At 50.1% G+C, this 25348-nt stretch overlaps 1 protein-coding gene across 5 annotated transcripts in view; it reads right to left on the minus strand.

The window, feature by feature from the left end:
* Nucleotides 1-25348, minus strand: part of LOC135820292 (dystrophin-like) — a 105697-nt gene that overhangs the window by 27981 nt on the left and 52368 nt on the right. For 2 of the 5 annotated variants that reach the window (XM_065333612.1, XM_065333617.1), the window contains exons 28-50: nt 24621-24827; nt 24144-24254; nt 22289-22636; nt 15362-15562; nt 14846-14965; nt 13211-13378; nt 11934-12098; nt 10856-11260; nt 10294-10452; nt 9614-9796; nt 8137-8646; nt 7874-7996; nt 7406-7555; nt 6413-6682; nt 5698-5766; nt 4912-5121; nt 4517-4687; nt 3975-4154; nt 3223-3341; nt 1984-2068; nt 1600-1758; nt 981-1060; nt 357-579 (exon numbers count right to left, since the gene is read on the minus strand). In XM_065333612.1, the coding sequence (XP_065189684.1) occupies nt 357-579; nt 981-1060; nt 1600-1758; nt 1984-2068; nt 3223-3341; nt 3975-4154; nt 4517-4687; nt 4912-5121; nt 5698-5766; nt 6413-6682; nt 7406-7555; nt 7874-7996; nt 8137-8646; nt 9614-9796; nt 10294-10452; nt 10856-11260; nt 11934-12098; nt 13211-13378; nt 14846-14965; nt 15362-15562; nt 22289-22636; nt 24144-24254; nt 24621-24827 (4416 nt within the window). The remainder of the gene's footprint in view (nt 1-356; nt 580-980; nt 1061-1599; nt 1759-1983; nt 2069-3222; nt 3342-3974; nt 4155-4516; nt 4688-4911; nt 5122-5697; nt 5767-6412; nt 6683-7405; nt 7556-7873; nt 7997-8136; nt 8647-9613; nt 9797-10293; nt 10453-10855; nt 11261-11933; nt 12099-13210; nt 13379-14845; nt 14966-15361; nt 15563-22288; nt 22637-24143; nt 24255-24620; nt 24828-25348) is intronic. The other 3 variants (XM_065333616.1, XM_065333615.1, XM_065333614.1) reach the window with 3 other exon arrangements.

The raw sequence follows: 25348 nt of genomic DNA on the forward strand, positions 1-25348 counted from the left end.
TGTGTACAGAGACAAGCTGAGAGTACACAACGCCATGCTTGGAAGCAGTGTGTCTACATGTAAGTGCTCTGTGTGTGTGTCAACATGCAAGCGTAAGTAGCAGGGTCAACACATCAGGCAACATGCAAGCGTAAGTAGCAGGGTCAACACATCAGACGCCAGCAGCTCAATACAGACAACACACGCCTGTTACTTTACGTCCTATGTTCACCAAGCGGCCCACAAAAGGGAGATGCCATGATTTTATCGGAATTCCCCATATTATCTGGTAAGCGTCCAGCAAGCCGGAACTCGGGTGGTCCGTGTCATTCATGTCTCAATATACATACATGTATATACTGGAGCATGGTAAATACCTTGCACTGCTTGAGCTTATCCATGACTGCACTGGATGCGTAGTCGACATCATCCGCTTGCACAGGGCCGGTCACCAACACCTGCGCAGCAGTCAGCCTGTCAAACAGCGGCTGGTACTTGTCCTCAAAGTCGTTGCTCTCCTCGGTCAGTTTGGGTAGTGTATCAGCCAGCTCCTTGGCGCTCTCCTGAGTCTGCGACCACTTGCTGGTCAATTCAGCAACCCTGAAAAGGTACACAAGCCAAAGATGCGGATAGAGTGAGCAGGGTGGGTACACACACACATACACACATACACACATACACACATACACACACACACATACACACATACACACACACACATACACACATACACACATACACACATACACACATACACACATACACACATACACACATACACACATACACACATACACACATACACACATACACACATACACACCGCTGCATGGAGATGGGTCTGTACAAACATGTGCAGAAAGAAGTACTACATTGGACAAATTCATCCACATTACACCAGCGCATACACCAACTGCAAGCTGCACATGCACACACATGCATAAATGCGCGGGCGGGCGTGCGCGGGCGCGCACACACACACACACACACACACACCATACCTGTCTGCATCGCTTTCCACACTCTCGTCGGTAGCATTCAAGTAGTTGGCACTCTTCATTGCAAGGTACTTATTGACGGCCTGCGGTGGGAACAATGGAGGCAGGAAATTACACACAATACTCGACAATGCAATGCATACAGGCCATGCGATGGTCTACTACACTAACAACCACTGACTGCGATGGTCTACTACACTAACAACCACTGACTGCAAGAACGTTCACCAGAGTACAAGTATATAGAAGCAATCCGATGACATCATCAATACATTGGCTGTGAGTGCCGATGACATCATCAATACATTGGCTGTGAGTGCCGATGACATCATCAATACATTGGCTGTGAGTGGATTGGAAAGCCAGTGCTTGATTCTGCTCAATACAAACCAGCTCACGTGATGATGTAATGGAACAGCTCTAACAAGTTACAACAGACTAGGTGAATACAGGCACTGGCAACAGGATACTACAATGTACACTGATACTCCGGCGGTGGCGGCGGCAGTGGTGGACCAAGACAAGGGAGGAGGGGAATAGCCCACATAACACACCGTGCCTGCTGCTGCTGTGTTACAAGAGCAAATTGCGGAGGAACAAGTACAAGGAGAGAAGCTCATACCTCAACATAAGCTGCCACGCGTTTACAGTTCTCCGCATCGCCGACCACAGCCTTGGGGACATCGAATGAATTGAGCCAGTCTAGGAGCTCTTGAGCAGATGCATCGCGGGCAGCAGGTGGTGGCGGTGGCATGCCTTCCATGGGTGCAATGACTGGAACCTGGAGATCAAGCACAGAAGATCACACGCCCACGTATTATTACAACATGAACCTATACTCAATCTGCGGACAACATGCGGTTTCGTTCTTTTCAACATGACAATATACAAATAAACCGCTAAATGGGGCATATTCAGAACACACGGCTACCACCAAGAGTGGAACACACTCAACACAGCCACAAGAGTGGAAGACATATACCATCATGGCTGGCTCTTTCCGTACCTCAGTCTGCAGTCGCAGCAAATCATCTAGACGACGTCGACACATCTCAATGGTCTCGTCCCACGTTGTGTTCACCTCATCACGCCTACAGCACAGCACAGCACAGCACAGCACAGCACAACGCAGCACAGCACAGCACAACGCAGCACAGCACAACGCAGCACAGCACAGCACAGCACAGCACAGCACAGCACAGCACAGCACAGCACAGCACAGCACAGCACAACGCAGCACAGCACAGCACAACGCAGCGCAGCACAGCACAACGCAGCGCAGCACAGCACAACGCAGCACAGCACAGCACAGCACAGCACAGCACAGCACAGCACAGCACAACGCAGCACAGCACAGCACAGCACAGCACAGCACAACGCAGCACAGCACAGCACAACGCAGCACAGCACAGCACAACGCAGCACAGCACAGCACAGCACAGCACAGCACAGCACAGCACAGCACAGCACAACGCAGCACAGCACAACGCAGCACAGCACAGCACAGCACAGCACAGCACAGCACAACGCAGCACAGCACAGCACAGCACAGCACAGCACAGCGCAGCACAGCACAACGCAGCACAACGCAGCACAACGCAGCACAGCACAGCACAGCACAGCACAGCACAGCGCAGCGCAGCGCAACGCAGCACAGCACAGCACAGCACAGCACAGCACAGCACAGCACAGCACAACACAGCACAGCACAGCACAACGCAGCACAGCACAACGCAGCACAGCACAGCACAACGCAGCACAGCACAGCACAGCACAGCACAACGCAGCACAGCACAGCACAGCACAGCACAGCACAACGCAGCACAGCACAGCACAGCACAGCACAGCACAGCACAGCACAACGCAGCACAGAAGAACCGGGTTAAGTTTAAAATACTGCACGGGAACGCAGTCACACTCTACTGGAAACAAAGCACGCCAGAGAAAGCCTCGCACAGCTACAGTACTGGTCAATGAAGTATGGAACCATCCCTGGGCACAGCGTCCATCCCACGCACTGCAGGCTGGTGCACGTGTGCCACGATTACACACAAAATCGTGATGCTGTACCCAACAGCGATATACTATGCACACCAAGCTCCTGGGTGTTGCAGCACCCTTGCCCATCTGTCTCCTGTTGACCAGTATTGTGCTGTATTTCTACTTTCTAGCAGCAACACCGTGTACACACAGCAACACTGACTACACACAGCAACACCGACTATACAGATGCTTGAGCACTTACTTCTGCGTCACGTCATGGCCGTCGCTGCTGCCTCCAAACTGTGAGATGGCATCGTCGCACTTGGCCGTGAAGTTGAGACGCTTGGGGCGGTTGGTGTCCTCCAGCGATGTGCTTATTTCCTGGTGGTGGCAGCGTGGACAGGGCAAGCACAGCGTAACTAACATCATGGCATAGGGACTTTGGGTCTACAAGTTTACTGGAGTAGGAAGGGGAGTGTCTATCTGTCTGTATGTGCGTGAGTGTGTGTGTGTGGGGGGGGGGGGGGGGCTATGCCGATACAGGGTCAAACTTGGGTCACATGAGTTAGACTGCCCCACCCGACACACCACTGTATATACATGAGGTCTAAAACTATACGTACACCTATGTCCGTGCAAGGGTAATTGAAGCTGATCTTATCCAAAACCCATGATAGGTCACACATGAATGTCATGGGGCTATTGATGTGTGACTGTGTCACTCAAAGAAAACATCGATTCGTCAATCATTCATACAGTGTCCAGCTGCATCAGATCCTGCACCTCTTGTGACAATCACCTATTTACTGTGGTATTTCTTAAAGAAATATCAGCTGATGGCTGACAATCAGCTGATGGCTGACAATCAGCTCGGAATGCTATTGTGTGGATGAGAATGGTCTATTCACATGGGAAGTGACTGTGTTCCTTCAAACCTGGTAGTAAGTTAGTATGTGGCATGGGCGCATGGCCATATGGGTGGTGGTGGTGGTGCATGGGGTGGATCATACTTACATTAGCACTTCTGATAGCCGCTTCAATGGCCACGTAGTCAATGACGTCACCACTTTGCATGGGCTGCTTCAGGACAACCTGAAGGTCAGCTAGCCAGTTCATCAGTCTCCGATGCTCATCATCAATGTAGCCAAGTAACAAGGCAATCTCCTCAAGCTTGCTCTCGCTGGCACCAAGAAGCTGAAAGTCATAGAAAATAATACACAGACACATACACAAACACCCACACAGACAGACAGACAGACAGACAGACAGACAGACAGACAGACAGACAGACAAACAGACAGACAGACAGACAGACAGACAAACAAACAGACAGACAGACAGACAGACAGACAGACACACACACACATGCACGCAAACCGAAACATTCACCCAAATGTTATGAGCATCCCAGCAACACTATCCCACTGCACGTTGAGCAGGAGAAACAGGGTTCAACGTCTACAGGCATGCTGGCTATCACTGAACACCACATGCCTTCCCACCACACAACTTCAACTGCATGCCAACGTAAACAGTCATAGACACAGGTGCCGTACCTTTTCAGCAACAATGGCCATATCATCACTGAGCCGTCGCAGGTTTCTCAGCATGTGACTGAGGGAGCTAGAGCCTTCGGGACCGTCAACTTCATCTGCCTCCAGCAGCTCAGCACCAACTGTAGTGGTAGCTAGTAGCATCTGGTAGTTTGGCAATTGCTGGCGAGCCACCTAAAAAATATTATAACATAGGTAGGACGGATGTATGACAGAGGTATGATATAGGTATGGCTGTGTTGAGACTGACAATAACACGAGCGCAGAGATTAACACCAGGATCCGCTGTGCCAAGCCACGACAGCTATATACACAAGCACATCTACTAGTCATCCAAAGAACCTTCGAGCAACTCTGCGGATTACAAAACACACACACACACACACACACAAACTTACGTCCACATCTTTCTGGGCTGGCCCATCAATGGAATCGCCGCTGGCCACAAGATCGGCAGTGGGCGTGACGTCGGTGAGCCAGAACTCCACTTGGCGCGTGTCCACCTCCAGCTTCTTCAGGTTGCGCAGGTTGTCGCCAGTCTCGGCCTCCAGTGCACGCGATTTCAGGTCAACATCGTTGAAACGCTGGCGCGTACGCTCCCCACCCTGCTGCACCACCACATGAAAAACAAACACAAACTCTTCTAGCGGATACATGGCAAGCTGGGAGCTGACGTAACATGTAGCATACCCTATGCGTTCCAGGAAAACAGGCAAAGCTAGCAAGCATACAAGAGACAGAACGAACACACAGGGACGGCGGCATTGTGGTGGCATTACTCGTATAACTACCCTGTGTTACGTCACTCATCCTGCACAAGCATGCGCATATGTATGTTAACTGGAAGTTCTGGTAGTTCTCACTGAACAATGACTTGAAGGCCATCTCACGCTCGGTGTAGTCCTTTTCCTCTCCCTCCACCCCACTGTTTGTTCATTGGGTATGTACCGAACTTATTGTAAAACCATCCACTGTTGAGTGTGAGGTTGTTGCGTCGTGGGTGTATACGTGTGAAATCCCTGACCAGCATCTCCCACTTTGGGTAGATTTACTCAGCACATACAGTCACCAGAATTCCTGACAGCAAGGAAAACTCTAGCACATGTGCGAAGATCAATAGCACCAGACATTGCAGCAATCCATACGAAAATAACCGACTGGGGTCGTATCGAATAGAGATTCACCTGATCACGTACCTCCTCTCCTCCAGAGGAGAGTTGCGGACGCTTCTCCTTGACTTCACGACAGAGTTTCTAATGGCAAAACATACACAAGGACATATAAGTTACACATGCGCACATATGCACCCACGCACCATTGGACCATTGGACGCCCATCGCCGGAGGCGATGATAGCGGTGCTACAGCAGAAGCCATAGCAGCTTGTGCTGGGATTGCACCATTCAACAGCTTGCAAGGCTGAAGAATTGACCGCCACTATTCAGCCTGGTCTACACCACACAGCTATGAAGTGGCTTTTTCTGGCCAGTGAATCCCTACTTTTTGGTCTTTTTCATATTTTTTCCCGCACACACACATCACACCACATACTCCGGCATGCACTGGCTGTTGGAAACCACCCAGGAGAATGAAAGAAAAGTCAGGAGGAGACTGAGAAAGAGAAGAAAGACGTGTGTGACATAATCGTCGGGAATCGAACCCACAACCTCTCGATTGGAAATCGCTGCACATACCACTCACACACGCACGCACACACGTACGCACACATGAACGCACATACGCAGGCACACAAGCAGTCGATACAGCCTACAGTGAGAACACAGGTACATGCACCATCATACATGTACATTGCACAACATGTATCACGCAATGTCACTCCACGGTCAACAAAAACCCTGGACTATAGGAAAGCACACGCACGCAAGTACCCGGTAAGTACCTCGAGTTCTGACAGTCTTAGAGATAACGCCTCCACAGAGTAGACAGGCGGCGGGCGCCCAATAAGCTTCTCAGCAGATGCAAGCCAAGAGTCGATATCGTCGGCATCAGCACCTGCGCCTGCACCTGCGCCTTGGCTGGAGCTTTTCATGAACTGGTCAAAGTCCCACGTGCTCTCCACCTGATCCACTCTCTCCATCATGACATGGGGCTCGGGTTTTAAGCTGATGATCTTTGCGTCGAGGTCGTGTGCGAGAGTGTCAAGACGACCCTGTTCACAAGGAGAAAAAACACCATGGATAACAAGACAAGGAGCAGGGTGATTGTGTTGTGACTCTCAGTTCCACGTACAGACAACAAGACAAGGAGCAGGGGGATTGTGTTGTGACTCGGAGTTCCACGCACAAGTAGGCAATCACCAGACAACAGCCACCAGCCTGGAACATTTTCTGCGGACGCAACACATTTCCGCTTGAAGCAAAAATTGCACTGCGCACATGCATTACACCACACCACATCACCCCAGGACGCAAAGCACCACAGCACACCGCACCACACCACACCGCACCGCACCGCACCGCACCACACCACACCACACTGCCACACCACACCACACCACACCACACCACACCACACCACACCACACCGCACCGCACCGCACCGCACCACACCACACCACAGCACAGCACAGCACAGCACAGCACAGCACAGCACAGCACAGCACAGCACAGCACACCACAGCACAGCACACCACAGCACAGCACACCACAGCACAGCACAGCACAGCACACCACACTAACAGTTACACTATGCTGCACATATACACCGTACAGTCACCAACAAACAACTAACGGAGACGCAGCACCTTCAAACACATGTACACTGTGCTACACAAGGGCATGTCTCCTCTCGGCAGAGCTAGTAACAGCCGGTACGGAAGGACTGTACACGTGTCAGTACATGCACATACTAAGTACACATGTCCAAGTAGTACCTTGACATCGGTCACCTCCCGTTTGGCATGGTCAGCCTGTTCCTTCTCCTCGTCACCACCGTCACGGGCGTTCACCTGCATCTGTGCTTGGGCACTCTGCGCCTCAGCTAGCAACGGTCGCTGTGTGTGGTCCAGAGAATGTCTCAACTCCTGTACAGTACACAGGTTCGAAAATTTAACACATTCCGTCCTGTTAGCTCGGGCAAACGCACAGGCTTTGATCACTACTATTCGTAATATTCTTACCCTTTATTCTTCACTACTGTGTGGCACTCTTCTCACGGCACGCTCATCTACTCCACTATGTTATGAGCTACTGCTGGCTGGCATTGCCGATGGAATAGAGTGCATAGCAACAGTACAAGAAGGCGAGCAGTAGTGAACTGTTCATAACAGTATTGCAGTGGGTGCGAGTCGGAACACAACACAGAGCAAGGCCGCCGCTAATACTAGTAGATAACGACTTACAGATAGATTGTTGAGCATGTCGGTGATGGCAGCACTCTGCGTTACCGACGGGTTGGGCATGGTCACGCTGTCCTCAGCTGCCGACAGCCATGCCAACAGATCAGCCAGCATCTTGTAGAAATCCTTCCACACAGCAAGTTACACAGGGAGAAGATAGAGAAAAACATCTCAGACTGCACTCTCCCAAACAAAATTCATAAACAATACAGGCAGTGCAGATTGATCAGACCATGCACATGATACAACAATCCGGGCACACTCACCTTGTCAAATCCAAGCTGCTTGGCCCATTTGGCGAGGCGTAGCCTGATAGACTTCCAGCGATTCTCCACTTGGAACAACTCCAGCTTGAGAGCACTGGATGCCGCAATCTCAGTGTCTGCCCTGACCAGATTCTCGCCGTTCTGCAGTAGATCGTCAAACGCTGGCTGCCTCTCAGCAACGGCGGCCATCAGTTCCTGCAGCTCCTCAGAGTTCTTGCCACCAATGGTATCAGCACAGGCTAGAGTGTCTTCAGCATCCAGAATGAACTCCTTGAAGTTCTTCAACTCATCATACACATCATTGACTACCACAAGACCGGCGGAGAGCTCCTTCGTCTTTGTGGACGAATCTGTCAGGATGCGCTCCCAGTGGGAGTCGAGCGACGACATCTGGTTCTCAACGGACGCACGGTCTTCAGACGAGAGCTGACCACCAGCCAAGAGTCCTTCACCCTGTGAGTGCAATGCATCCACCTCAGCCTGGCGCTGGGGGATACGCTGCACGATCTCCTGCACACATTATTACACAGGGGAACACAACAACACAAGAATTCTTTTAGGTAACAAGCATTATATTAGCATTGATAGTATGCTAGGTAACCCCAGGAACTTTTCATGACCTCTTCCGGTCCTTGAATTGAGTGTTAGCGGCTGTAACGTGTAAACTCCTTTCCACATAGAAGCAAAGTGGACAGGAAAAAAAACACACCAAAAGTTGCAACCACCAGAGCACAAGGGCCTTCATTTACGATTGGGTACCTTTTCTGAGGAGAGAGAGAAGGGGAGAGAGGGTGTGTGTGGGGGGGGGGGGGCGACTTTGTGGGACGTACAGGATCATCACAACGCATCTCCCAATCCCGTAATCCCGTCAAAGAAGAACACAATCATAATCATAACCTAACAGCGCATTGCACTTAGCATTCCCTCACTAGTGGGACCATCGTTATTAGGCTAGGGCCTGTTTTGGACTTCCCACTCTAAATAAAGAATACAAACAAACAAACACTTCTTGCTGGCAAAAGGCACAGGCTATACACATCAAAACTGGAATTGTAATTCTTAGAGACAAAAAGTTTGCTTTTCAATGTGCGTGCGTGTGTGTTTGAATTCTTTATTCTCACGATGGGGGGGGGGGGGGGGGTGTTGGAGCAAGCGTCCCCATACAGCGGTGTGGTGAGCCCAAAACTACGGCATAAATGGGGTCATATTTTCCAAGTCCAAGATTGGGGACATGGGAGTTTTCAGTCGTTGGCCGGTTTAATAGCGAATGGAGTCATCTTTCTCGGATTTCTTCGGAACCTCTGCCTCTCCCAATGGGAGACGCACGCGATCAGTTTCTGGCAGGAAGCATGTACAACTATGTGTGCCCGTGTGTGTGCTGTTGGAAGCTTTGCACAAGCTATGCGCAAGACCTTGAAAGGAACAACACAGGACTCCACGATGACAGAAGCTGCGGACGGTACATGCACCTACGTACCATGTGTTGTTTGTTGTGCTCCTGCAGAGCAGGCAAGTCAGCATTCACAGCGACGGCCATGGATAACTGGTCCTCCGTGTAGATCATCCACTGTAGCGCCTGCGCATGGTCAGTGGCAAACTGGATGGCACCGGGAGACGTACCCTTCATACGCTCCTCGATCTCAGCCTGCCGAGTCTCCAGCTGTATACAATGGGCGCACATAGCAACAACACACAGAGTCAGAACGTTCAGGTAATGGTGACTCACGCTGAACGATAACGAGCGCAACAGACGCACACTTAAATTTCCCCGCTGTGCTGTTGTGACTCAGTATCCACTTCCATGCACATGCACACATGCTCGAGAGTAAAGAAATGACACTCGTGCAGACACAGCCATGCATAGCTATGCACGTGGGCAGACATGGGTCAGTATCGATCTACGCAAAGCCAAAATGATACATGTACATGTGCTACGCAACGGAGTTTCTGCAGAAAAATAGAAGTTTACTGTAGGAGATACGGCCACAGACTGTAGAACGTACGGTGAGATAAGACCCGCCAAACATGACAGTGTAACAGTCCATGTGCTATAGGAATATATGGGATCAGAATCCAAAAATATGCATGGAACTAATTACTTGGTCATCAAGCCCCGTCACACTGGCACTGATGAATCCATGCCTGTGTGTGGCTCACCTTGACCAGGAGCTGCTTCCACTCGTTGTCCAAATTAGCCCTGCTCTTCATGAACGATGAGTTCTGATCGGGACCATTGGAGGAGTCCAGGAATTCATTGCAGTTGCTATCAATCTGCTGCAAGTTTGTCTTCTGCGCAGGTAGCTCGGCCTTGATATTCTGAACAACATTGAGAGGAGGAAGGAGAAAACACTACTTCAATCTAATCCCACTGTACTGGACACAAATAATTCAATAAAGCACAGCAAGTATCACTACACAAATAATTAAATAAAGCACAGCAAGTATCACTTCAACAACAGTAACATTTCCTACATTTCACCCTCACAGGAAAAAATCTACAAAACCACTAGCTGAATATCTACACATAATCGCGCACGCATGTACACACGCATGCATGCACACACACATGCACATACGCACACACAAACACACAAACACACGCATGCACATACACACACACACACACACCATGTACACACACGCACACACACACACACGTTGCACCAGTCCTTGAATACGAAGTTCAATGCACCATTGTGTGCCGGCCTGGGTCTCTTACCAAGCAAGTCTCCAGTTGCTTCTGCAAGACGAGGATCTCACTGCGCTCACCGACCGGCTCACTGATCTTCTCCTCTGTTGCCTTGATCCAGTCCAAGAAGCTCTCGATTGACGCTAGAAGCTCGTGGAGCTGCTGCCGAGCATCATCCAGCTTGTGCTGATGTGTGGTGGCCTTCTGCAGCAGACTCTGCAGTCGCAAGATCAGTTGTGTGATGGCTTCGTTCAGCTTGCACGGCGGCAGCGGCGGGAAGCTGGCTGGCACGTCGCTCGTGTCTTCTGGCGAGGACAGTGGCGAGCTGTCAGTAGATGGACCTGATGAGCTTGTCGCCTGCAACATCAGCACCACAGCCAAGTGCTTCAGGGTGATGATGTTGGCTTGTTCCTGATGAATGGAGGCGATGAAAGCCTACAGAAGCAAGACAAGAATGAAAGTGCTCGTCTCAGCTACATGTACATGTACGTCTACATGCTAAAATCTCCACTTGAACAAGATATCCAGCAAGTCAGCAAAAACCAAGTAAGGGTGCGGGGAGTTGCAGGGGGCAGCAAGGACCGTAAAGCACCCTTGAATACTATGTACTGTCTGTAGAGTCACATGCCAGCATGCCAAGTTGCTTTATACGCACACTGGAAGCTCTGAAATACAGGTGTGCTTTGACACTCAGCGCCTCCTGGATACAGGGGACAGTGTCCTCGTCTCACAAACCCATACGACAATCTGGGACTGGCACAGCTTAACATATTGAAGTCCAGTACGCTGACTGAAGAGAGGTTTGGGAGTTGCTGTGGTGCATGGCACTCATTCAGGACGTTCAGCACCAGCCAGGATGGAACTGGGGCTCCAGTGGATTTCCATAGCCAAGAGATTTCCACCAAGCCCTAGATTATCGAAATCAGAGTACACTGACCAAAGTGGTCACACCTGAGTGGCTAGAGGTGGCGAGAAACCATTTCATAACAGGTCCAAAATCAGCTGGGCATCAGTCGGGCTGAACACCAAGTCTCCTTTAGTTGGACAGGACTGTAGGACTGTAGAAGTACCTATAACAACAAGCAGTCAAACTGACACCAGTACTTACGCCATGTTCTAAGATCTGCTTCTCAAGAACAGGAAGATCAACAGCTGGATTGACGAACAAGGAGATGTTCTGATCGTGCTCCGTGAACCAGAGAAGATGCTTGGTGAGGGCCTCGCGTACCTTACGGCCACGCTTTTCATAGTACTGCAGCCACGCTTGCTTCATCTGTCACACGCACATACACACATGCACATACGCACGCATGCATGCACAGACATACATACAGACATACATACATACAGACAGACAGACACACAGACAGACACACACACACACACACACACACACACACACACACACACACACACACACACACACACACACACACACACACACACACACACACACACAGGTCGACACGTGACACCATATTTTCGGTGTCAGAACCGCACTAGGGTATAGGCTACACCGTAAATATGTTTAACCAGCACATACAAATTCGCACAGTATACTGGGCATGCACTTTGAGTGCGTGCATTCAAATCATCTTTGCGTCCATGGAAATGTATAATTTCAAAAAACGGCACCAGAAGTCGGCGAGATCCGCAGCTTTCAAACAATGTGCAGAATGTGGTATATCGCTGTACAAAATGTCAAATTTATCTGAAAGCTACGCCCAAGCTGCCCCGGCGCTCGGGGATTAGCTGGACGAAAAAGAATTTGCCTTGCAAGTGTTCTTGGAGTAGTCGGATCTTTCCTTTGGTGGAGATATATTGCCAGTCTTCGGAAATTGATTCTGACATGAACATGTCAACTGAGATTGAAACGGAGTTGGATCAAAACACCGCTGACAACTCCAGCTCCGATGACCAGAGAGGCAGCTCATCAGACAGTGATCGTGACAGAAGCCCTCTGACACGTAGGCAGAGAGATAGAGGGTGTGGGTATGGGCGTGCTGACACTGGCCACGGTCGTGGTCAGGTTGGCGCCTGTAATGTTCGTCAGCATATTCACTGCTTCAGTCCTTTCCATGACAGCAACTGAACACTAATGAACCCAAAGTTCCATCTATTGCTGAAAATGGGTCTCCATGAGAAATATTTTCGTCCTATGAAAATAACTTTGGTGCGGCACTGCGGAAAACGCATCACACAGATTTCGTGAACGGAGGACAGAGTCCGATTTATACCGGAAACACGGCGACGCACACCATACGTCCTGAACAATGACTTGAGATCAACTTCTCTGCCCCATTACGCGGCTGTCATGACACACATGTTCACACTTTCCCCTTTGATAATGTATATCGGGCACCAGCCATTCACACCGGTACATACCTGCACGGTCGACAGAGTCATCTCAAAGTTGCTCTGCAGGACGTCCAGCTGCTTCCTGAGCATGTCCTTGGCTTCCTCGGTCATCTCCGGGTCGGTGAGACGTGACTGGCACATAGTGGTTATGCTGTTCATGATGGGACTGCGATCATTCAAGTCCATCTCACATTTCTATAAAACACAAACACACACAAACATACACACACAAACATACACACACAAACATACCCACACACACACACACACATATAAACATACACAATCGGACATGTAGCGAATACTGGTCAGATTGCCCAGCTACATGTACGCTGTTGGAACGATTACACGAAAGCATGAGCGCCCACAAAGGGTTAACAAGTATCAGGTTACTGATACAAGCGATACAGGTACATGAACACGGTGGAGAGAGTGTAGTTAGGAGTTTCTTCAGGTGCTTTTTCCGGATAATTTCCTTGACATGCATCACCGAATGCATCATGACTTGTACTTCACCCCCAGCGCACATACATAAACAGCATGAGCAGATTACCACAGAACCTACATCGAAATGCTAACAGTTAGCGATAACCGCCAGGAGCCCAACGCAAATGCATGAAAAGTGGACGACTAACACAAACTCCATGCAGAGGTTTCTTTTAAATAAAGTTCGCAGATCCAGGTTGGCAGTTGTCTGTGAGTCTTCAGCACAGTTCAACAATCATTTCAGCACTGATGGTGGCTGCATATTCAAACACAGAAAATCCCTTTCCCAGCACAGATACCACCAGCCTTGAGACTGGGCAACAGTGAGTCCCGAGCACAACACCACATGACTGGCTGGTTCTAATCGCCCACAGTACACTACACATATATTATATATATAGGCACTAGTGTTGAAACGAGCGTATCTATAACAAACGAGCGATCAGTTCCACTAACGAGCGAGCTATCGAGCGAGCTAACGAGTTTCATTGATGTGGTAAATATGATTTTTTGAATAATTTTTTTCTATTAAAGTTCGATTTTTTCAGCTGGTTCAAATTATCACGGCCGGCATTTGGGGTTGCTGTTGCTTCACTTCGGACTGCTGTTTGCTGGTGAGATGTCTTTTCAGCGCCGTCGTCGAGTAGCCTTTGTAAGAATAGACCGTTTTTGCAAAGATTGCAAGTAGCCCTGGTCTTCGCTGCATCGCGGGAGATAACTTCCAAACGACTGAGCGTAACTTTCACTTGAATGGAGAGGTGACCAAAGCATATCCTGCGACAGGTCAGCAGATGCGGAACAAGACATCACTAGAGTCCACCAAAGCTGCAATGACAACTGAAACAACTCAAGTGTCGTGCAGGCATACAGTCACTGTGAATGCGAGTGATTTTCACTTTGCGGGGGACTGGACTCTCGATCGACCAGGGAGTCGTAAAATATTTTACGACTCTCCAGTCGACATGTACTGCCATGTGCACGGAGTACGGTGTACGGTGTTCGTTAGTGCAAACGAGCTGGCCGCACAAACGAGCCGAGTTTCTGGCGAGCAAGCTAACGAGTATCCGGTGAGATCGTTTCAACACTAATAGGCACTGCACTGCACTGTGAACAAATAATGGACCACTGAATGTATATGGCAGTGCAGTATATCGCCCAGCCAACACCCGCTCTCACCCGTAAGTCCTCCAGCATGATGGCGGCGTCATCAGCGCCGTTGGCAATAGCGGCTCCAGGATTCTGGGCACGCAGCCAGTCGTTGACTCGCACCAGCCAATCACTCATGCCGATCATTTGCTGCATGGCAAGTGGAACAAAAACAAACGGAATCATAAGTATGATTAATTTTAGAAGTTGGTGAACCTAAAAGTGGTGTCTGCAGCAAAAAGACCGTGTTTGCGTGTTTGGAGTGAGGAAACACAAGCATGATTATACATGTAATACACAGACTACTGGCGTGTCCAAAAACAATCATGCTATTGTCATGCTACTTCATAACAAAGGCCACTGGTATGCAGTGCGACTGGAAAATGGCACACATGTGCAACACCACAAATTGCTTCAAACACTCTCCCAACATCCCAACGTGCAGTAGAGCCACTAGCTTGGACGCAGTCGCACATGCATGGAAAACGACGTTGCGGACTGCACTCGTGTGTTGAGAGAAAGCCGTTGACATCTTACAATACCCACCTCGGGCATCGCCTTCTCCAGAAGTCGCTGGAGTTTGTCAACGATCTTCCAGACCTCGTCGTAGTAGTTGGCAATGGACTTGCGCGACTCCTCCAGTTTTACCAAGTCTTCATCCGGTGGATTGAGTGCTAGTAACAATGCTACATCACGATTGATCTGCTCCAAAGTCGGCTGCTTGGCAGTGAGATCATCTTTCACAGCCTATAGAGCAATGATACATGCACACACATGCACACGCACACGTACACACGTACACACGTACACACGTACACACACACACACACACACACACACACACACACACACACACACATGCACACGCACACACACACACACACACACACACAACAGCGGCTTCACTGCTGTTACAGTACACATAATCCTGGCCAGATTAGCCCGGGTACGAGGACACCTCCCGCATGCACTCTTCCGTACTCAAGGGTCTGAGAATTTTGAAATTTTGAAACTTTCACGTGCATTTTCGATCGCGTTTCCATCTTCTCGCCTCTCCTGAGCAGCTTCTATGCCACTCAGAAGAACAATGATCGAAGCAACTGAGACATGTACATCTACTGCAGCGACTCCAAAAGGAACTACAGTACATCGAAATTCGGAAAAACCAATCTTCCGCGATCTCTTTTCGTTCTTCATGTCAGTTCGTACCATACACGTAGATACCTTGTGTGATAGTGATATTCGTCCCCTTCCTTCCCTGTTTCCTGAGTTTTCCGACGACTTCTCTTAGTTTTTGCTTGTTCTTCGTTCAGGTGAGGAACCATTCGCGCAAGCCCCGTCGCAATCCGTTCCTAAATTTTTCTAACCGACCCATTGGACAAATTTTGCTTGATTGCTGCAGGAATGGCCACTCACTTGCAAGCCCTGACACTTCTCTGTCGTGTCGGTGTCGTGTCGGTGTCGTGTCGGTGTCGTGTCGGTGTCGTGTCGGTGTCGTGTCGGTGGTGTGTGGGTGGTGTGTCGTGTCGGTGGTGTCGGTGGTGTGTGGGTGGTGGTATGGGTGGTGTGGGTGGTGGTGTGGGTGGTGGTGTGTCGGTGGTGGTGTGGGTGGTGGTGTGGGTGGTGGTGTGGGTGGTGGTGTGGGTGGTGGTGTGGGTGGTGGTGTGGGTGGTGTGGGTGGTGGTGTGGGTGGTGGTGTGGGTGGTGGTGTGGGTGGTGGTGTGGGTGGTGGTGTCGGTGGTGGTGTCGGTGGTGGTGTGGGTGGTGGTGTGGGTGGTGGTGTGGGTGGTGGTGTGGGTGGTGGTGTGGGTGGTGGTGTGGGTGGTGTGGGTGGTGGTGTGGGTGGTGTGGGTGGTGTGGGTGGTGGTGTGGGTGGTGGTGTGGGTGGTGTGGGTGGTGGTGTGGGTGGTGGTGTGGGTGGTGGTGTGCGCTTGACTAAATGTAAGCAAACTACACTGTAGTGTCCGCGAAAATGCGGACGGTCTAAAAAAATCGTTTGGGATAGATGTCAGCCAAGACAAGCCTGATATCCACCCCACACGCATCTGCAGTACGTGCAACAAAACTGTCAACAGGGCACTATCCAGTGACAAAAACAATCGTTGTGGTGGAGGATGTGCATCCCCTGTGGAGTGGTTACCCCATGATGCTGAGAGTCAGTGTAAGACATGTTCAAGAGTGGACAAAATGAAAATTGGTGGACGACCCGCGAAGAAAAAACGCACAACTGTACGTTCCCAACCAGACATTTGGCGCTGCGAGCAGGGTCTGCCCACCACTCTTAGTACTAGTAGTACTAAGGACGGCTAGATGGCGGAAACTAGCAATTGCCAGGCAGAAGAGGTCCGGAGGGCGCTCCGCGATGGAGCGGCGGCCTTGGAGGCAAACGGGCGCGAACGGCCTGCCACGCTGCTGCGGAGGCTGCGTGGCGAGCTGGTTCGGTTGCAGCGGTCATCGGAGGGCTTCTTCTCCTCCTTCGTCGGTGCGGATGCCGGCAGGAGTGAGGATTCCACTCCGGTACCAAGGCGGAACGGTTCCCTACCCCAGAAGCGGCGACGGGAAGGCGAGGAGTCTGCCAACATCGCACCAGAAAAGAGGTCCTGTTCTCACCGACAGCGGGTGAAGCAGGAGGAGCGGTGGCAGGCGCACTTGGCCAAGCGAGGTTGGCCTGCGGAGAAGCCTCGCGGTGAGGCGGCGGCAACAGTTGCCGCGACTACTGTTGCAGCTGCCGTGGTGGCAGCGGGAAGTGTGGCGGGAGTTGTCAATGCTGCACCCCCCAAGAAGCCCTCCTATGCTGACGCGGTCCGCGGCGGGCCAGAAGGTCAAGGTGACCAGGTCGCGATGGACCTGGACACCGATCTCGATTACGGAGGCACGGAAGATGAGGAAGAGGTCAGCGCAACTTACACCGGTCGGCTACGGTCGGTGGTCGTTAAACCAGTCCGGCCACCACCGCCACCACCGCCGGCACCTTCAGCGGAACCCCAATGAGCGCCTGCTCACGCGGACATCGTGTATACTGACTTGTATGTATTGCTAACGCATGATCTACATGTGCATGTATGTCTACCTCTCCTTCAATGAACCAATGCTTGGATATGAGCTAGTCTGCATCCATCCATGCAGTGACATCCACAATCTGTTGCACTTGGTCTGGTGTGGTCTGTGGCATGCTGTTGTGCTGTGTGCGTCACCTGCTTGCGGTTAGCAGTCACTTGCTCGCATGGGTTCAGTTACGGGTCGTGACCGAAACCCTGGCTAGGCTTTAGACTAGGTGTGGAACTGCGGTTAGTTCCAAATCATGTATCGGCATTGACTGTGGTTCTGATCAGTCTGATTGGGTGTCATGGTTGGTTGCGTTGTCTGTACGGCTAGATGCTTGTTGTTACCCTGAGGGCATTGGTGGTTTGTTCGGAACAGCGCTCTGATAAGGGTCTAGTGGTTGTGATTCGGTGTGATCCGATGAGGGAGTTGATGTATCCTGGGAGCCTGTGGTTAGGTCAGGTTACAGTTGACGAGGATAATTTAAGAGTCTGGTGGCGCCACCAGGGATAACGATGTACTAGGGTACTGTGTGCGTGTGTGTGTGCGTGTGGACCGAATGCACAGAGGTGAGGGTGTCGGGACGGCTAAGGTAACAATGGGCAGCTCTTGATGAGCTGGTCGTGGGCGATCGGGAGTATCGCGCGAAGACCTGGGTCTTCGGTGTTCAAGAGTGGACAAAATGAAAATTGGTGGACGACCCGCAAAGAAAAAACGCACAACTGTACGTTCCCAACCAGACACACAATGCACCAGTTCCACACAACCCACGCAGTCGTCACAGATTTCTCCAGCTGCATCTGGTATACAGTCCAACACAAGCAGTACAAGCAGCACAATGGTACCAACGCCTGCTGAGAAGCAGCTCTGCCCTGCAAGTATTTCCGCAACAAACGAGTCGCTACAAGGGCAAGATATCGCCAAGACGGAGTTAATAAGCAGAGCTACACCAAGTTACAAAACAGAGAGAGAACTAAGCCCATATAGACTTATCATGAATTTCTCTGAGCTGATCTGTAGCATCTGCAAACACATTCTGGACAAATCTGTGCAGGCAAGCTGTTGCGGAAAGAATTTTTGTGTAGATTGCACATGGCATTGGCTGGTCATGCATGCTTCGTGTCCAGTATGCCGCAGTCCACTCCAAGCATCACAGTTGCTGACTCCTAGCCCGACGCTGAAGAACTGTTTAGCCGAAGTGCTTGTCCGTTGTGACAATTATCTTGACTCATTCAATGGTTGTAGTGAGCATATACCACTAGCCAGTCTTCAGCACCATGCCCAGACATGCACCAATACCGGCAAGCACACCATCACACCTACAACTCCCGTTGGTGACATTCTTCATGCATCACCAAAGAAGTTGCAGGGCAATGTTGCCGAAAAGTTGACAAGCCACCTGGTGCGATCGAAGTAAGACAATGGACTACTTCATCTCAGAAGCCAGGGTCCCTCCCAGATTTGGAAGAAAACCACAGTTGGAACAGTTTCATCTGACGAAGCATGAGAGCGGACACAGCGTCGCAGATCCCTAGAGTTACGCCAAACCGAGCAGCTGGTTTGCGGCAGCAGTGCTAGCAGTATTCAAGCGCAGCAAGCTGCCACTATTCGTCGCATGCCAGAAGAGGAGCGGAGGGCATTGCTGATTGCAGCAGGTGTGTTGCCAAGATCAATAGAAAAAGGCAGCACACTAGCCATGAAGACTGATCTTCACATGCCCTGGTTTCAGCTCAGGAAGCTCAAGGTCTGGCTGAAGGATTACGGCTTGCATCTTGAGTCTGAAGGTGCTATGCGGCAGCAGCTGAATGAACACCTAAAGGTCCACATAGTTGCAGAGGATGTGCCATTTGTGATTGGCAAGACCGCCGAAATAGAGATGAGGCCAATGGTGGCGCTACTTGATCTCGTCGGAACTGTGCACGGCTATCTGGACCAGCTGGACAGTACTGAGCAATTGTTCTGGCATGATGGTGTCATACCGGAGGACCAGATATGGGTCGAAGTGGGAGGCGACCATGGCGGTGATTCATTTAAAATGTCTGTGCAAGTTTGCAATGTACGCCATCCTAATTCCATACGGAATATCATTCCATTTGTCGTCTTTGCCGCGAAGGACTCGCCAGCAAACCTTGCCACTGCACTCCAGCCATTTGCCTCGCAAATCACTCTCCTCAGCAGCACTCTGTGGCATGGAAGATTCGTGAGAGTTCTACTGTTTGGCGACTATGAGTTTCAAACTCAGCAGTATGGACTCTCCGGATCAACTGCAGTGTATCCTTGCCTTCACTGCGAGGCCACAAAGACCGAGTTCCAACAGCCCGGTGCCACGTCCAACTGTCGGTCACTAGCTTCACTTGAGACATGCCACTCAGCGTTTGTTGCAGTAGGAGCTCGTCTGCCCGATGCCAAAAGATTTAAGAACTGCATCCGTCCCGTCATTCTGCCCATACCCATTGAAGATGCAATCATCCCAGTCCTCCACCTTGACTTGGGCATCTTCAAGTGGATTTTCGAGGCGCTGGTGAAGGACTGTCAGACACTGGACATGTCCCTGGCTGCATCTGGGCCTGCCACACCTGCTGACAGCCAGCAGTTCTCGACCATTGTGGCCAAACACCAAAAGTTGCGGGAGAAGCAGGATGAGCTGATTGCTGTTAACGCCTCTGCCCAGCAGTTGAGGAATCAGCTTGATTGGCTGGCATTGCACAGCAACACACTGCTCCCAGCGCAGATCCAGGCAGCAGCTGGGGTGATCCAAGTCCAGTGTGCCCAGCCGGCAGCATCCAGGTCATCTCTGGAGGAGGAGACTAGCAGTCTTGTCGAGGAGATCCAGCGGATCACGGGCACCATCAGTGGCCCATGCGAGCAGTCCCTAGACAAGGTATTGCAGCGCAACAACATCTGTCGCCAACGGTACCATGGAGGAAGCTTCATCGGCAACCATGTTCACCACGCTTTGCAGAGCTCCGTTATTGAGCAATTGGCTTCAGCACCGCTGGCAGTCATACAAGAGGACGGACGCACCGCCTCTGCCAGTGTTCTGTCGGATGCCACTGATGTTTGCAGCCGATACATGGCTCTTATGGAGCAGTTCGCTGCATGCAGGCGACGTTACTCGTCTTGCAAGAAGATGACACCAGAAGATTTGGCGGCCTTCAAATCCGACGTCAGGACGTTAATGGGCACTGCTCGTGCTGAAATTGTGAGACGAAAGCTTGGCCACATTACGCCGAAGCTACACCTCCTGGAGGCACATGTACCAGCTTCAATGGATACGTTCGGCGTTGGTCTCGGACCCCTTGCTGAGCAAGGAGGTGAAAGCATCCATGCGGAGTTCAACTCTCTGGAAAAGCGTCACGGCAGGATCGTCAACAACTTGGAGCGCCTGAAAGTCACAGTCAGGCAGCACCTCTCATCTACGCTACCGCATTTAGCTTCTCTGCTCCCAGAACGATCTACTCGAAAGCGAAGACGCAAGGAGTGAGATAACTGCATACTTTTTGAAGTAGTATTTTCAAACAAAAGGTTTCGAAAGGCATTTCCGTTTTCTGATTTTTGCTTTGCTTTTGCCTTGCATGCGTACACGCGTGGGTACGTCATACTCGATTGTTATGCCAACCGCACTGCAGCAAGCACCTGACGAAATGGCGGCCATCTTGCTCAGTGGCCAGGCCGTAACAGCAGTGGCTTATGATCAGGAAAAGTGCTCAAAAGAATAGTGTGACCTGCAGTCTTCAAACTGCTATGGACCTGCACATCAGGAGCGTTTGATTACACACAATGCCGTCCATTTTGAAATTACCTACGATGCACACACTATTCAAGCACACAGCTTTCTTTGTCAGAATCCATGGAATCCAATTCCGGCCATTCCGAAGGAAGGCAGAATTTCTAATTCTCCCGTCAGAATATACGCATTTGGCATACGCCCTTCTTGACAGCACACGTGTCAGCTACATGCTAGCAATACTGATTGGCACAAAAAAGTTGTATACGTGATCTCTTTCCCTGGTTTCGTCGAGTGGACCATGAGTGCAGCATTCATGACAAATTCCAGTTGTTCGTTTACAAGGCCGCAATCCGTTCATTCTGGTCATTCAAGAATTTTCAAACCTGGGTCCAGAACGTGCGATCGAACGCGTCCATTGTCGCTTTTAAGTTTTCACCTTAATTTTACTCCAAAGGTCAAACACTTTCAAAAGCATCCAGTGCTATCACGATACAGTGCATTATGCTCAACAACTTTCAGCTCAAGGCTTGGCTGCAGATTAAAGTGTATGGGACTTTGCTCTCCTTCATGATTTCATCACAGTCCTCCAGATGGATTTGCACTCAAAGGGGGGTTCAAATAGGCCAGGTTTTGCTCAAAAATGTTCATATCTTCAAATGGATCTCACTCCAAGAAAAGACTTGTGCCCCAGAAGCTCTCACCTCGTATTTCTGACGCTGTTGCTCTGCCTTGGTGGGATCGGTGAATGTCTCGGACTCGTTTTCCTGGCCAAGAAGCCACTTTTCAACAGCCTGCAGCCAGTCGTGCAGCTCAGCAATCTCTGCCCTCAGCTCAGACAGGTCGAGAGGGCCAAGCTCGGCTATCTGGCGTGCAGTGTGAATGCGATCACGCAGCAGCTCCATGACGGCATCGAACAGCTGGCGCAGTTCCCGCATGCCAGACTTGGTCTCCTCGCAGTCTTCAGGCAGGGACACTTGCATCAGCGTCTGCAGGTTCTCGTCCAGGCAGTCAATCTCAACGCGCTTCTTGGCCATCTCTTGAGCAATGGACTGTGCAGACACAATGCCAGTCACACAAACGTCCAAAGGCAATCACACACATGTCCAAAGACAATCACACACATCTGCAAAGAAACCAGGCAACAGAGGAACATGCTGCTGGATTGACACAAGTAGAACACTGAGCAAAAACCTCACAACTACCCTTTTGGTCTGTCATATAAAACAAAAAGCCACCAAGCGCAATCCTGTAAGACATGAAGGTATGACAAGTCAGTCTAATATACTTCCTCCGCGTCATCGAAATTGTCGCAGTTTGACTTTTGATATAAAACGTGGTATTTACTCACCAGCACTCGTACCAGAGGCAAGGAATCGGACATAGGCGATAGTCATCAGTGTAGGGTGACGGCAAACTTCTATTTTCTGTTATTGGAAGCTGGAATTTTTGAACTAGACGCAATTTCTTCGCTGATGTCGCTGCGATAGAAATTTCGACTCGCTGAGATCAGTCAGGCGTTGCAGCCTGCACATTTCTCGTGCTTATGGCCATTCACTCAAGCCTCATCACTGTTTTACCTTAGCTGGGGTGAGAATGACTTCGTGGAACAAGTAGCAGCGCTTGGAGAAACATCGAGGGGTCAGCAAACTAAATGCCTGCAACAGCGATAAAATGTGTCGCTCTGGCTGAGACACTCAGTACATGATTGTACCTGCAAGAGCCGTGTAGACTCTACACGTAGTGCTAGTGATGCACACGCAGGTGCCGTACCATGGTATACCAGTGATGCTGAAAAAGAGGGCGCGCTGGACGTGATAGTACACTTACCTGCACGAGCTGTGACCACACAGCTAAAATAAATGGGCATGCCCCGGCTAAAAAATGTTCTTTTCAAGACCGAGGTGATTCCGCCGACGGTAATCAACCGACCTCGCAACGATCGTGTATTCTTACCAGGCTTCGTTGGTCATCCAGATCATCCAGAGCTAGCAGACGACAAGCATAGCAGCTCTTGTCCTGTGGAGAAAGTCAAAGCGTTTGAGATGAGGCGCGACCAACTTTCAACCTTCCTTGAAATATTTCGGAACGATATTTTTGCGTCCATTGACATCAGCGACGACGAGGACTTCATCTCTGCATGAAAACTCTCAGTCCAACTGTCCTGGAACGTTACTCTAGTCTTCAGACTATCATACTGTGTAATAAGTTTTGAATGGCTTAGCTTATGGAGTTGTCAGTAACAAGTGACAAGTCACTAGTCAAACTGCGACAATTTCGAAGACGCGGAGGAAGTATTAACTTCTGAAACTTCTTCGTTGGGGTAATTTTGTTAGGGCCATAATGCCTCATAATGTGGGATAAACCTGTAAACTCCCAGATCGGTGACCTATCTTCTTGTTAACCTGCGGATTTTCGATATTCGTTAAATTTGCTTACTCGATATTGTAACGTGCCTTGCAGTAATCTACAAAGTGTAAGCTCTCAACGAAAAACAGCTAATTCTGATATCACAACCAAAGCTAAATAGACGTGTACAAACCGAGCATTCTCGCTCACCTCAGTTTCGCGCTGGACATGCGTCAGCTGCTCTACGGAGTCGTCGGCGGTTACGACGAGGCCTTCGAGACGGCCTTGCGTTTGCTCCAGGTAGGCCACGTGCTCAGACAACTGGGCACATCAAAAAACAAATCCAGTACAGATTGCAGCATTGCGCTGTACACGCACGTGCCCTGCTCAAGAGACTATCAATGAAAGACTACACAGCAATTGCAGGTACACCTCCCGATGCACGCCAACAAAAACAGGCTTACAATGCACAGATTACCGTTGATGATATCTAGGCTGCAAAGAAAATGTCCAGCTGATTGGGCCAGCTCGAACAACAGGTAGACAGTTCTCGACCCTTCTTTCAAGGGAGCAATGGATGTATATTCTGTACTGGAAGACTAAGGTTAGAGCCTTTTCTCAACAACGTGAATACACCAACATTACGCTATTACTGACAGTACAGTAATACTGCACAAGTCTACCAACCTGGTCGTTGTACAGCTGTGCTTGCTCCTCCTGGCTGTCCAGGTCTGTCTCTCTCTTCATCTGCGCGTCCAGCAGCCTGGTGAGCTGCAGGTCAAGCTCGTCCAGCTTCTCCTGCATGGCCGTCTGGATTTTCTCGGGCTGGGCACCGATGAGCGCAGACAGCTCTGCTCCTTCATTCTGCGTCGAGTCCGCCATACGCTGGACTTCCTATAGGGTGGCAAAGCCAGATTGACGGTGTCTACTATCAGCGATACTGCCAATAATGGTTTATTTTTATTTTTATTTTTTTACGAATGATACATTCCTACCACTGCACTGAACACTACCATGCCAAGCATGGCTGAGACCCATGGACCCATGGGAACGTTTATCAGGAACCCAACATTTCGGCAACAGTCCATGTACAATTGAAATTTTGACACATGCATGACCATTGCCAGAGTAATACTGTAAAACGGGTAATGTTTGCATTTTAGAAATTGAGACTACCGTAGATTGAAAAGTGCAAAGTTTGAGATTGGGCGCCTCTTAAAAAAAACGCAAACACTTTTTACGAGCTTGCAAAGTTCGAAGTTTACAATTCATCACCTCCCGAAAAAATCGAAAATATTTTTTATGTCGCAAACATTATCCATTTTAAAGTTGACAGGGCATAACCTAACCGTATTTGTAAAGCAAGATGAGTTCCAAGTATCTCCAATCTCCAATAGACTTATATCAGGGCAATG

This window comes from Sycon ciliatum, chromosome 1, assembly GCF_964019385.1.
Source record: "Sycon ciliatum chromosome 1, ocSycCili1.1, whole genome shotgun sequence".
Classification (NCBI taxonomy): Eukaryota; Metazoa; Porifera; class Calcarea; order Leucosolenida; family Sycettidae; genus Sycon; species Sycon ciliatum.